Source organism: Nilaparvata lugens, unplaced genomic scaffold, assembly GCF_014356525.2.
Source record: "Nilaparvata lugens isolate BPH unplaced genomic scaffold, ASM1435652v1 scaffold6287, whole genome shotgun sequence".
Classification (NCBI taxonomy): Eukaryota; Metazoa; Arthropoda; class Insecta; order Hemiptera; family Delphacidae; genus Nilaparvata; species Nilaparvata lugens.
This window is the reverse complement of record NW_024092046.1, coordinates 2,238-17,645: the sequence shown is the minus strand read 5'-3', so window position 1 is coordinate 17,645 and position 15,408 is coordinate 2,238. Positions and strand designations below refer to the sequence as shown.

The window sequence follows — 15,408 nt, the reverse complement described above, 5'->3', positions numbered from 1 at the left end:
GAGGAGATATGCACGATGTGTAATCAACTAGCTGACAATAATCTCTTTCACGCTCTTTTCGGGTGCCCTACGTTTGAACATCGCAGAAGGACGTTGTTGGCTGAATATCTCCAGGAGGGTCAGGGCAATGAGGAAAACTACAGAAATCTATTGTGTATTGACTCGCTACCAAATTGGATGGAATTTTCTCGTACTCTCTATTATATGAAATATAGACAATTTGTGAATGATTTAGAGTGATTTAAATTCTCAAGAGACAAACATTTAAACTGAAAAAAAAACTTTCTGGATTGCTTAGCATGTTATTTTTCAATTTAAATTGGCAGTGATATACTTCTGCTTTACAAGTTCACAATTCACATTGACACTGTAATTAATGTATTGATTGTATACCAACCTCTTTGTATGTTTCATGGGAACAAACACAAATAAAATATTCTATTCTATTCTGTATCTTGTTTATATTATAAAACTTTGAATCTATTCTCTCTCTCTATATATATATATATATATATATATATATATATAATATATATATATATATATAATAACATTCCTCCTTTTCCTTACCTGGCTGTTCATTCTTGAACATACCAGAATCGAAAGGATAAAATGTTTACCCCTTTCTCCTAGGACACAGCATCTAAATAATTTTATAATAATTAGAGTCAGCGATTGATAAAACTGTTCATTGAAATGAAACTCACTTTTTCCTTTAATTCACTTTTTTTTTAAATAATTCACTCAATACACAACAAACACAGCTTTTCTACATTTCAATAACTAGAACAACCTGAAACTGCAGAAACTGAATAGCCTCCATCTTGATCTTTTTCTACTTGGTTTTCATTAATTTACTATTTGTGTAGAGAATTTGATTTTCCAAAACTGATCATAAATAAATAATTTTCATTTGATATAATTTACAAATTATTATTGCATTCTTTTCTATATTCCTGCCGCTTATTACACTAATTAAATTTTGATTATCAGCTGTTTGTAAAAACACCTGTGCCAATGAAAAATGGCGCGCTTTTTAAATAATGCTACAATATTCAGTTTTACCATTGTTGATTGCTAATTTATTTGATTCAAACCAGGCTGTGGATAACTTTATACTTTCCAATAACATTGACTCAACATCGTCCCGCTTTTTTGGAATCACATTAAAGTTGTATCATCTGCATATAAAATGGGAAGACACTTAGGAATAACACTACAATGAAAATCGTTCATGAATATCAAGAAGATAAATGATCCTAATATTGACCCCTGTGGTACTCCTGCCACTACGTTTAGAGCTTCTGACTTCTTATTATTGACTACTACGATTTGTTTTCTATTTTCTAAGTACAACATAATTACTTTCAGCTCGCTACCTAATACACCGTAATAGCGCAATTTATTCTCGAGGATAGTGTGTGAAATGCAGTCAAATGCTTTCTGTAAATCTATTAGCCAAACACCTGTTATGAACTTTTTTCGAAAGCATCCAATATCTTATTTACAATGATCTCGACTGCAGTTATGGTGGAATGTTTAGGTCTATATTCATATTGATGTCATTAGAGAAAGTTATTTGAGTTGAAGTAATCATATAACTGTACAAACATGCAGGCTCCGATAATTTTACCAATAATAGGTACTAATGCTATTGGTCGATAGCTGTTAGCTTGCGTCTTATCACCTTTTTTGTAAATAGGACTAATTTTACTAAGCTTCAAGCATTCTGGGAATTTTCCACTCATCAAAACCTGATTAATAAGAAATGTAAGTGGTATCAGTATACCCACAATAAAGCCTTAGACAATAACATTACTTAGGTCATGAACATCGCCTGCTGTAGATGAACTTGAGTTTTAACAATGTCAAGGACCAACTTTGGTTCAACCTTTTTCCATTTGAAGCTGTTATGTTCAAAGTTCACAGGCATATTGAAGTTGTTTAATGAAACTGGATTATTTGCAGGAATTCTACTGCTAGTATTAATAGTAACTGATACACTTACAAAGTATTTGTTCAAAGCATTCACAGAAATGGGTGGGTTCCTGCTCCTCATGACTCACATTTGCTGAATCAGTTTTGATTATTTTCCATGCCTCTTTACATTGGTTTTTTACTTTCCTTGCCCTATTACCATAGGTAAGGAAATTATTGCTTTCCAAAAAAAATTAAGGTACCCTAATTTCAAGTTTTCTGTACGTTTCAAGGTCCCCTGAGTCCAAAAATATGATTTTTGGGTGTTGGTGTATGTGTGTATGTCTGTGAACACGATAACTCCATTCCTTATCAACCGATTGACTTGAAATTTTAAACTTAAGGTCCTTATACCATGAGGGGAATCGACAGTAAGAAATTCATTAAAATTGAATTCAAAATGGCGGATAATTTCTAAAAAAACATTTTCTTCGCGGTTTTCTCAAAAACGGCTCTAACGATTTTCTTCAAATTTATACCATGGATAGCTATTTATAAGCCCTATCAACTGACATGAGTCTCATTTCTGGGAAAATTGCAGGATCTCCGTAATATTCTTGAGGAAAATGGCGGATAATCACTAAAAAACCATGTTTTTCACGGTTTTCTCGAAAACGGCTCTGAAGTTTTCTTCAAATTCATACCATGGATAGCTATTTGTAAGCCCTATCAACTGACATGAGTCTCATTTCTGGGAAAATAGCAGGAGCTCTATAATATCCTTGAGAAAAATGGCGGATAATGGCTAAAAAACCATGTTTTTCACAATTTTCTCTAAAATGACTCGACCGATTTTTTTCAAATTCATACCCTGTATAGTTATTTATCAGCTCTATCAACTGGCATGAGTCTCCTTTCTGGGAAACTAATGGGGAGTCCACCCCATCCATGAGAAATGGACTTTGTAACCTCCTTCTCGTGCATGAGGTAGGTAGGTAGAGCAGTTCATAAAAAGAACACATAGTCGAGATATTTCATCTGTAGAACAGTTGTTTCGACGACTTTTGAAAAAATCATCGAATTTCACAATTTACACAAAGGAAAAAGTACTCTGAAAGCATTATTATATATACACATATACAGAAGTCTGATCGTAGTTGAAAATATGTTGCCGCCAATGTTCATTATGTTATTCCCCTAAATTATTCTCGTTTAAGAATGGGGCCTACAGTTCAATGAGCAAGGAAAGTTGTGTGAGTGTACCACACAAGATTTTTGCTCTAGCTATACATTCATCATTGGTCTTTATTTTAGAATTGACAATTGCTTTTCTATAATCTCTTTTGAATTGATTGTAAATAGTTTTGTTTGTCCTCAATCTTATCACTATTCTTTCATCTATTATTCAAATTAACTAGCCAGAATCGCATATTTGCAATTTGTGATGTGTACCATTAATTTGTTACAGGATTTTTTCTTAGACCTCTCAGAATAATTTATTACAGGACAACATATATTAAAATGATAAATTATAACATTCATGAAACCTTTAAATGCCATATCAAGATTTTTACAGCCATACAGCTGCGTCCAGTCCACATTCAAAAGAATGTTATTAAGTTTGCCCAATCTTGCGTCGGATATCAATCGTTTATTAGTTACCGTCTTCTTGCCTGACTTCGTCCCCCGCTTGTCCACTAGAACTTCCAGCCACACTCCTGCGTGATCTGATAACCTCCCTTCGCCCAATAATGATACCCTACATAATTAAGATCTGATATCCGTGGCAATATTATCCAAGTATGCTTGACCTCTAGTACGTAACTTATTCGTACAATACACATTGAACGAGCTAAGAATATTTAAAAAATCATGACAAGCCAAACTATTAGTATTCAAGATATTCACATTGAAGTCTCCCGTCAATTTGATAGATTTATAACTTTTGTGAGAATAAAGTTCAAAATATCTTCGAGATAACCAAGGAAAGCATTCACATCGGAGTCAGGGGTCCTATAAACATTAATAACAATAATAGAATGCTCCACTAATTTGATAGCTGAAGCCTCACATAGAAAATCAACACAAAAATTGGTAACATCAATAACCTCGTATACCGAGTCCTGTCTAACATATATACATGAATCTCCGCGTGACTTTGGTGGCTCTCTACAATAGCAACTCGCAAGCTTATAATTGGACGGCACATAAAGGTTTATTTTATCTCTCACACACCAATGTTCACAGATGCAAAGAACGTCGACTGGTCTGTCAACAAGCTCAGTCTCAATCAAACCTATTTTGTTTCTAATTGATTGAATTTTTATAAGTAGAAACATCAACTTTGATCCACCTAATGTACGTTTACTGCTCCTATTCCTATAAACTGGGACGTTATGTGAATCATTAGCATTAGAAAGCACACTATCTGTAGTTGTGATGTCAACATTAATAAACAAATCTGTACTCCAGTTATGCAATTCGAATTAGAAGTGAGTCTATCTACTGTTCTAAAAAAGAAGCATGTTGAAGAGGGATGGGTGGAATTGAATTCGACTTTGAAACATGCTCCTCTACACACCTAACAATCACCGATGTATGCCTTGCCGAATCTATTCAAATGCATCCCATGAGTTGTGAAGAATCTTCGACCTATTTTATTGATGTTTATGAAATGAACAAATGAATATCTCTTACAAATTTTTAAAATTTATCTGTTAGTCTCTTTTATCGCAGTATTCACACAGGACCATTCCGCCAGGTCTTAGCGATGTGGAATAGTAAAAACACAAACATTTGTTTTATACAGTGCCGCCAAACGTCCCCGCAATGCCGCCAGAACACCTTCACCTTAATTCCTACTAAGATCATTCGAGCCGGCCTGAACTACAACAAAGTCTTTTGCAGTGAAGTTCTCGAAATTATCAGGAAAGACATCACGGAACTTAGCCCCCGGCTTCACGAAAGAAGTGAAACTGTAGCCGCTATTTCTCCTAAACTCTCCGCAGACATTCCTCCCCTGACTATCAGCATAATGATGTATATTTATCTCACTACACGTCTTAGAGTTTTTGGAGAGCGTCTCAATTTTTGGATTAGTCAACCTGCCTTTATTATTTGGCTTTTCAATCATAGGTTGATTTTTTACTATCTTTTTATCTAATCTAACATATAGTTCATCATACAGTGTTCTCCATTTATTAGCTTGTTCCCGTTCCGAGCCTTGCTCATTTCTTAAAGTCAAGTTGTCCGCTTCCAACGCCTCAATAGATGTGGACATTGACTGCACTCTCCCTGATACAAATTCATTCTCATCCTTGAGTGTCGAGTGTCGTAATCATACCGTTCAAGTCTTGACTCTGACTCTGAATTTCAGATTTCAACTGCTCTACTTCCATTTTCAAATCCTGTACGGAATTAATTAGGTCATCTCTCTGCTGTAGAAGTTCTAACTCACGAATACTGTGAGTTTCATCAGTACTAATCGTTCCAATATTCGGTGTATTCACAGCCATATCACGCGATTTAGGAGTAGATAACACCTCAAATTCTTTGCTCGCTGATTTCAATGGAGTAGCAACCGTGTCCTCAACACCCGACGCAGTATCATTATCCAAAAATGAATGATTATGAGATACGGAATTACAAATGACCGTCTTCATCTCACAATCAGCTCAACAGAAGCAGAACACCCGAATGTTAGACATCTCCATGAGAGGTGTCCATTCAATAAAGTACGATCCTTTCTATAATTACTACCATCCACCTTTATCCCTTCCTTACCTCTTTTCGTTGAAACCGAACTCCTGGTGACAAATGATTTTGTCGGAGAAGGCTTAGTTGTTGAAATTGTGCTAGACCCTGAGATCTGCGGATTTTTATCTGATCAATGATGTGATCCTAATTCTAGTGGTTTGAGGGTCTTGGAATTAAAAACATAGATATGCGGTTGACTGACTGCTCTTAATTATTACAAAATACATCTTTACATGGATAATCTAATAATCAATCTGTCTTTAAGAGACCGAATACACATGTCTTTAAGAGACCAAAAACAATATGTCTTTAAGAGACCAAATACTCATGTCTTTAAGAGATCAAAAACGATACGTCTTTAAGAGACCAAATTTACGGGGCACATCTGATATTGTAGTGGGGGTATCAAGTACTTATCTAAGAACTGTCGTCCTCGAGTCCGGTGTCCAAAGGGTGATAGATGAGGATGAAGGGTGATGGCCTCCAGGCATCGGGCTAGTGGCGTCAGATCGAAGATCGTCTTTCAGCCCCGCACGGCAAGGTCAGATGTCCGATATCACCGGCCATCTCGGTCGGCGAATTCGTAAGCCCTCGTTCGACAGCAAGGCATATTTACAGCACGATCCTCGAATGAGTATTCAAGAATACACACACACACAAAAAAAACCTGCAACACAAGTCACCACTACTTAGTAATGTTAGAATAAATAACATACTAAATATTGCATTCAATGAATGATTTCTCAAGAAATCATCTAATGAATACAATACATACAATTTACATGAAATATAAAATTAGAGGAATATTATAGGTTTTAATTGTAGAATTTGAAATCTATAATGAATGGGATTATGAAAAGAAATTACTAGTTAAAAGAATTACAGTTGAAACCAGTGAGTATTCCAAACTTTACTCACAATTACAAAAGGTCAGAGATATAAATGACTGTATCAATAAAAAAATAGGAATATATTCCATTTAGTATAACTTCCTTTTACATTAGTATATTGTCATACATCTCAGATGTAAGACTACAAAATTGAGTTATAAAATATTTGAAAACGAAGAATTGTTGAATCAGGGGTTGTTACTTGTAATATCAAAATTATTAAAATAAAGACAATACAACAATACTATAAAATAATCATTACTCACCCTTAAATGGGTTTTCGACTGACACTAATCCATAGCCTACAATAATAATAAGGTGCAGCAGTCAACCGCTCTGAATGGAAATTAACTATGCCATTAATAATTTAATAGAAGGATTAGCGATTTCCAAACTGGTGGGATAAATGATTTTAGTCTCCGGGAGAGAATAAAAAACTGTCTGGAAAAGACATTATTCAATCAAGCCAATAAATAATTAAGCTCAGAAAACATGTCTGTACTCTACAGAATATAAAATCGGTCTCCTGTTCAGGTCTCCAAGTCGACCTAATCAGGCTCAAAATTAGGTATCAGGGCTGGTAATATTATGCATTAGAAAATACCAAATTACAAAGGACGTGGTGGGGACGACAATAATTTCCCTCAATAGAACGAGAAAGGAATACAACTAACAAAGACAGAATACAGGAAAATTCCCTCGATCAAAGTAGAAGACTCAGCAACAGAATGGACGTTCAACTGATTTTTTATGATGATTTTGCGTTTACAACAATTCTAAGTACTCTAGGAAAACGTTTGAAAACAATAGAGGAAATATCAGAATTTAATTACGTAATGTGCGGAATGACATCATGAAATTACTCCGATACCGTGAGAAAATCACAACGTTAATCCAGCACTCTAATAAAATTTTATCTTGGAAAAGTTATAATTTCAAAAAATATATATATATAAATTTTGGCACATCGTTTGAAAAGCTTGAATTATCATGGGTATGGAAAAAATATATATTTACATATAGAAATTAATGACTTTATCTATATTTACTTAATTCCTATTATAGTAACTGACTCTCTCTATAATATGATTATTGAGAAAGTTAATTCATCAAAATATATAAATGAACTCGGATACGGAAGAAATGAGAAGAGTTTATTTGAAAATCAGGAGAAATCGCGGGCTATCTGTTGATTCGCTCAATGTTATTGTTTAGTAAAGTTAACGGTACATGCAGTAGATGGCAGTTGGCTACAACAGCTGACTTGCTTAGCGCGTTATCACAAACCGGCGGCTGGCAATCACTTATCACCATCAGTGTAGAAATATCAGTTTGTAGAAATATCAGTTCGTAGAAATGCTCAAGCAGGAGGAGGCATGAAATGATAAGTTGTAAACAATCAGTGTTGAGAGTCGAAAACTTTGAATACCGTTTACACCTATTGAGATTTGTAATCACAATACTATGTAGTCTTCAAACAATTTTTAAAGTTCTCACAAAATGTTTAGTATATCGGTTCACTACACTAATCTCCACAACAATAAACACACATTAAGCTTTTTTAATGCATTTGAATCGTATTAAACTTGAAAAATAGGAGAGACCAATATAAGAAGATCAGTCCTGCCAACCTCTTGATATGACTCTTGCTTCTCCATGGAACTGTCATTTAAAAACAGACTGCAAAGTTTTAATTACAGGCAATAATCTGATATTTCAGTCTACTAGGAATCAAATCTATAATAATTAGTGTAATAAAACGAGTGTTAATAAAACCAATATAAGAAGATCAGTCCTGCCAACCTCTTGATATGACTCTTGCTTTTCCATGGAACTGTCATTTAAAAACAGACTGCAAAGTTTTAATTACAGGCAATAATCTGATATTTCAGTCTACTAGGAATCAAATCTATAATTAGTGTAATAAAACGAGTGTTAAATGTTGAAAAATAGCGCAAATAATTGATTTGGTAGCAGATAATGATGACAGTAGCCGTGCAAGTAGCAGAGAGTGGCAAAAGATCATCATGTCAAGATATCATCAATTGAATGATAATTTATTTGAAAATTTAAGAGTGGCTGTATGCGATGTTGTGTTTGCAGTTGAGAGGAGAGCAGGTGTGACTAGGACCGACCACAGGGTGTGACTAGGGTCATGGCCATGTGTCTAATGTCAATTTTCATCAGATCAGTCTTCAAACTAGACAAGGTAACCTTTGAAACTACATTCCATTTTTACATTTTCAATTGTTATTTTTCAATTTTTGTTTATTATAACAGTCTGTATGCTGTAGTTTATCTTACACCAACACTTATTAAGACTTTGTCACGGCATATTTTCCAATAAAAATACAAACAGCATTAGTTAATAGAGTTTTGAAATTAAGCGCCAATCTCCTATTGCCGATAACAGAGAGCGCTCCTTCCATACAGCTAATAAATTTAACAGGCCGAAACGTAATAATATTTTCTAGATTATTAAAAAATTGAAGTTACTCGAAATGAAATATATAATCAAATTACATTCACCACCTATCCTATTCCCTTCCCCGATTTGGCAATTGAGTATGACGTCACATCTCGGAAGTGTGGAGAAGAAAACTATGAAGAGACGTTCACGTGTGTGTCGTGTCGTGCCGGTGTGATGGTGTGCTGAGAGCTGAACGTGTCGTGCTTGATATGTGAAGTAGGGAGAACACATGATACGCCGTGTCGTATCATGTAGGCCTATGCTGGTTCGTATGAGGACTATAGCGGTGAGTTTAACAATAATATTATCTATTTTGCCCAAAAAAACTCCTACCTATTCCTTTACTACCTCATGTCATATGTCAGGCCTATTATAACTATTAATTGATTGAGCTATTCGGGGCAATTATGAAATAGTATGAAACTTTTAAAATTAAAACAATATGGAATAGGCCTATAACCAAACCCATTTCAATTTATTCCAAATAAATAGGCCAGAAGTAGTATGTGGCATTTCCAAATTAGGATCTCATTATTATAAGCCCCAGTAATGTTTATTAGTGAATCACTTCCAAGTCATGTCACACTAATCCACTTTGTGTTATGCTTCTACTCTAATGTTGGTAGTATAAGTAGGTAGGCTACTTTTATTTATTTACTTTAAAAGTTTATTCATCTGCACATTACTCTGAAACGAATGTGTTATGAGCAATTATTGAAAGCACATTTTTATCTCCTAATATGTTTTGAGTTGTGGTGACAACTTGAAATTACCAAAACTCCCTTATTAAAGAATTGAGAGTCTCCCTGATGTCTTACATTTTGAGATTCTAATTTATAAAGAAGTGATTTGTGACAATTTCAAGCCGTTCTATTCAGTATTCTTCATCAAATGTTAGTTTTCAGTGTTGCAATATTGTTGTGTTGCAGGGTTTGTCTCAGCCTACAATGGAGACTAGTGAATGAAGAGGCTTGAAGTTGGTGACATTGTATACTTTCAACATGAATATCTCGACCAGTGTGGGTCTCTTCACCCATGAGTCAGTGATGAACGCTTTGGTAACAGATCTAATGTCATCATCATCATCATCATCTCCTACATCTGTAGTAGAGCGATTCACTTGTTTAGTAATCAGTGATTCTGAGTTTGACATACTCGATTCTAATGCCTTGCAAAGCGATAAGCTCAAAGAACTATCTCAAACAATAAGGGACACTTATATGGATGATGGATCAAGCAGAAATAGCTGTAGTGATCTATTGCAAACAAACGTCATTTCTTCATTATTACACAATCAACATTTGTCCAGCCCTATGACTGCGCCTTTAAACACCGCTGGAACTGTGGATGTAGAAGCTGCTGATGTCAAGTGTTGTAAAAGCGAATGCTTTGACTGTCAGATCACCGTACATAAAAGTGTCAGGGCGTCCATGCTAGATTTCATTCAAAGTTTGGAAAAATCAACAACAAACACCCCTGTTAAACTTCTATTGTGTGATGAGCTGCAATCAAGTGGATTGTACAAGTTAGTGCAGACTCTCAAGGATACTAGAATCACTCACCTCAATCTTTGTAATAATGGTATAGACAGTAATCGAGTAATTAATTTAAAAAAACATGTGCACAGCACAGTAATCAAAAACCTTAATTTTAATAGAAATGAAATCAAAGAGAAAGTTTTTCAGTATTTGAGTAATTTTTTGAGAGAAACTCAAAGATCTCTTTTTATTGATGTGAGGGAAGTGTATCTCAACGATTCGGGATGGGATGTAACTACAATATCAGAAAACTCGGCTAAAACTTATCTTTGTAGAAGTCACGATTGCATAGGCCCCAAATATGTAAAATCAGTTTTAGACAAAGAAAAAATATATTGTCTATATCTTTCTTCGGAAATCAATCTTAAAATCTTTCGATTCTTTTCGCCATATTTGGTAGAATCATGTGTTACTAACCTCATTCTGTTTGGCTGCAAACTGGGCAACGATGGTGTAAAGACTTTGGCTTCAGTGCTAAAAGACTCACAAATATGCTTACTCGATCTAAGTGGCAACCATATAAATTGCGATGGCTTGGAAGTGTTAGCTCCCTGTCTAGTGAATTCAATGATTAATTCTTTGCATTTATCCGATAATGAATTCCGCAGGGCTGGTATAAATAGTCTCTCTCATGTTTTGCCAGATACAAAAATAACTTCACTTGATCTCAACAATAGTTGTTTTGGTGAAAGATGCTTTGATGTATTTTCGGCCTGCCTGGTTAATACAAAGATAACGTCGCTTGGCTTCTTGGGTAATGTTCCTAGTGATTGTAATGAAATGAGATATTTAGCAGTTGGAGTAAAAAACTCACAAATAAGCTCAATTGAACTTGGCTCCAATAATAGAGGTGATGCTATTATTCAGTTACTCTCATTATTAGTGGTGGGCTCACAGCTCACTTCTATATCTTTGTATAATTTTGCATTAAACTGCTCTCTTATGGAGGATTTAGTAATTACTGTGAATAATTCAAATATCACATCAATAGAGCTTATACGCACTTCCGTGAACTGTGAAGTAATGAAAATATTTATATCATGTTTGGTCAATTCAAAAATCACCAATTTGCATTTGAGTAATGACAATGATGATAAATTAGACATTGGCGCTGTGAAATGTTTGGCACTTGCTTTAAAAGACACGCTAATCTCCTCGCTCGACCTCAGTTGGAATGGATTGGACTGTGAAAGTTTGAAAGTTTTGGCACCATGTTTGGTGGATACAAAATTAACAGTTCTCAATCTAAAAGGAAATAGATTAGATAATAGAAAGGAGGATAGGCGTAAAGGTTTTCTTTATAGAAAGTATGATGTTGGTGTACAATATCTTGCACTAGCTCTGAAAAACTCAAAAATAACAGATTTGAATATTGCTAATAATTATTTGACATGCAAAAGCCTGATGAATATCATACTGAGTTTGCCGGATACAAAAATTACAAAACTCAATATCGGAGATAATGAAGTTTGTTGTAATCTGATTTATTTGGCTAATATTCTGAAAAATACTCAAATTAGTTTTCTATGTCTTGGTAGGATGAGCCCCAGTGTATATTCCCCCTAGAACAGTATATTCTAGAGTAAATGATATCATATCTGATAACAGATGTACCGGTACCTCACTACTTAATCTTTGCAGAGAAATTAGATGCACATTCGCTTTGTATTATCTTTTCAATAAAGATCTGTTGCAGATTCAAAAACTTACCTCCCTCAACCTCAGTGGAAATCAGATTGCTTGTTGTGGAGAACTGAAAGAACTTTGTCAGTTCTTGACAAAATCACAAATTGTTTCATTAGATCTCAGTGACAACAGAATCAATTGCGATGGCGTTTATTATCTAGCACAAGTCTTGCAATCCACTAAAATTTATTCATTAAATCTAGCAGGGAATGAAATTTCTACTAATGGTGTTAAACATTTGACCCTGAATTTTTCGGGGTCACAGCTAACAAAACTTGATCTATCACATAACTTGATTACAGACGAGAGCATTGACTACCTATATGAAATTCTCGTAGAAACAAAAATCAAAGATCTCAATCTACGTGGGAACCATATTGGACGCCAAGCTGTAAATCACTTGTGTGAACGAGTTCCTGAAATTACTATTCAATTTGATTTGATCAATGATGATTTTTCTCACCATATTAATATGTACAAGTATCCAGATTGTATTATTGAGATTCACCAGGCATTCCTTGATAGAGGGATTGAAAGTGTAATTAATTATGTACGAGATAAAACCGAAATCACAAAGGTATACATCAATTCCCGTGAAACCCAATTTCATCATAGCTTCAAACCAGCCGATTTAGTTGATATGATTCATTCTAGTAACATCAACATCACTGAAATTGAAATGGAAGAATCTTGTAAGTTTCCATATTATTTATTTAAAAGCTTACCTCAATTGACCTTGAATGGACCAGGACGAGAGTATGCACCTGGTGACGAAGGGGAGAAAATTATTGAACTAAGAAAAAATACAAAGAAATTCGGGCTCGTAGGTTTCCGGTTCAGCAATATTTTGTACCTCAATGTAAGCGGTAACAATATGGAGGATGACATATTAAAATTGCTTGCTGAGGCATTGAAGCGCAACACCATGAATAAAAAACAGAATAATTATTTGATATCTTTGAATTTGAGTAATAACAAATTGGGAGCAAGAAGTGTTGAATTGCTTGCAGAAGTCCTTCCATCTATACCATCATTAACCTACATCGATCTGCATGGCAACAAAATAGGATATTCAGGATTCAAATCTCTGATGGAAGTAGTTGACAAAACAAGCCTGTGTTGGCTTTCGTTGGGAGACAATAATATCGAAGACCAGTTGCAGGAAAGCATTGAACTATCTCCTTACATTGTGCCCCGAAAGGGTGATGAAACGCCAGTTGCTTTCCAAGTGAGGTACTTATTCAGGCAACTGGTGTCAATGAACACATGCAGTGGTGAACTTGAATTCACAATTCCCACAACCGACTCAAACCCTCCCGTCAATATCACCCACTATCCCAAGCTGCTCAAGATCTATTCTGCATTGAAAATGACGTGAAATATCTCAACGTGCAAGTTTATGACAACTATTACATGAAAAGTAAGAGGCATGACAGACGGCTTTTGGAAAAAATGAGAAATTTGGGAATGAAATTGAGAAAAGATTTTTATCATTCATTAACAGCATCTCAAATCAAACGAAACTCGAACAGGCATTTGGCTATGACAGCTTTGTTGTTCTTGTCAGGGAGTGTGAACGCCTAGAGTTGAATGAATGTGTTGAATCTCTATTACTCCATCGAGTGTTGTATTATGTGGATGATGATGAAGAGATATTGCATCCATTCATTTATAGAATGATGCACAAATACAGTATGCCTCTATATTGTAAACAAATCGAACCAAATAAGAGGAAGCAAATAATTGCTTATTACAATAATCATCCGGAAATCGAAGAAGCTGAGGCACTAATTGATTTGTTAGCATCTATGTCACAAGAGGAAAATTGATATTTCTGGTAACAAAGCAGCCATCAGCCTTATCTTGACAACGAATTATGAATTATGTTAGCGAATGACTTTTAATTCTAGTCCAAACCTAGAAAATATAACATTTTTGCTGTTTGTTTCTTTGTTCTGAATCTAAGATCGTTTTAATTCTGTTGTGAACACAATATTATCTATTTACAGTTTCAAAATATTTTCCAATAAGAGACAGTTGTCAGTAATCTAATTATGTTTTGTTGGATAATTTACATTTATACATTCATTTTTCACATAATTATGTTGAATGAGTCGAATAATGATTGATAATTATTTATTCTTATTTCAACATAGCATCCAATTTTTTAATTCTATCAATAAACCAAATTTTCTACGTTTCCAAAACAAAATTTTCTTCATAACAGAAAATTGTCGAATTTGGTTACAGTTTTAATGTAACTTTTGAAATGTGTGTGCCTTGAGTTGGATTTTTGTAAAGGCTTTAATAAATAACTTGATGTACGTAGATAAATAAGTCGCTAAATATCAATATTTTTATTGATAAGTCGCTGATAATCTAATTTTGCCTTGATTCAATTATATAAATTAAGATACTTATTCACTTGTTTTCATCAAAATACTTGGCAATGTGAACTCGTCTAAAGAGACCTTAGAGTTTAGAGTACTATAATAAAACGTTCGGAAATTTTAGTTGTATCTAATTTAAAAACGATGTCAGAACATAATATAAGTTTTTTCAGACTGTTAACTGGAATGTGACTTTCTTACATTGATTAGTTTATAGTGAGTGGGTTGATTCACGTTTTGAAACTACGATCTTTGGTTTGTATAGCACTTGTTTTATAATCATATTGTATTTGAATCAGTATTGTAATAATCTTATCTTGGGAATACTGTGTTTGTATTCAATAATTATTATTATTATTACTGTGGACGATCATTATCATATATATATATAAATTCATCTCAAAGGAGTGACCACCAGAACAAAATATATATCTGGTTAAAAAATCCTGACATTCTAACTATTCACTTATGGTTATTTTACATTTTTGGCAGCCTCAGTCAGCACTGGTGTATTTCTCTATACTTGCATACTTTGTGTGCCTATTATGTTTATATTATCAATTTTGTGTGTAATCGTGAATATTATATGTTTGTATTGAATCAAATAAGACTATTATGATGAAAATAAGTTTACTCTATGAGGGAGACCTACAATAAGCTTATTCAATTCAATTATCCATCTATAACAATAATATTATACATGTATTATTTAGCTGCACAAGTATGCTTAATTATTTTCATTATGAACATGGTAATTAAAA

General features: G+C 34.2%; 1 protein-coding gene across 1 annotated transcript; it reads left to right on the top strand.

Moving 5' to 3' along the window:
- Positions 1–7,873: 7,873 nt before the first annotated feature.
- On the top strand, positions 7,874–14,428 carry LOC120348734. The gene is made up of 2 exons (XM_039445167.1): positions 7,874–8,772; positions 9,963–14,428. Exon 2 carries the CDS (start codon positions 10,035–10,037, stop codon positions 12,135–12,137), a length of 2,103 nt encoding a protein of 700 aa, XP_039301101.1. The 5' UTR covers positions 7,874–8,772; positions 9,963–10,034; the 3' UTR covers positions 12,138–14,428.
- The last annotated feature ends 980 nt before the right edge of the window (positions 14,429–15,408 follow it).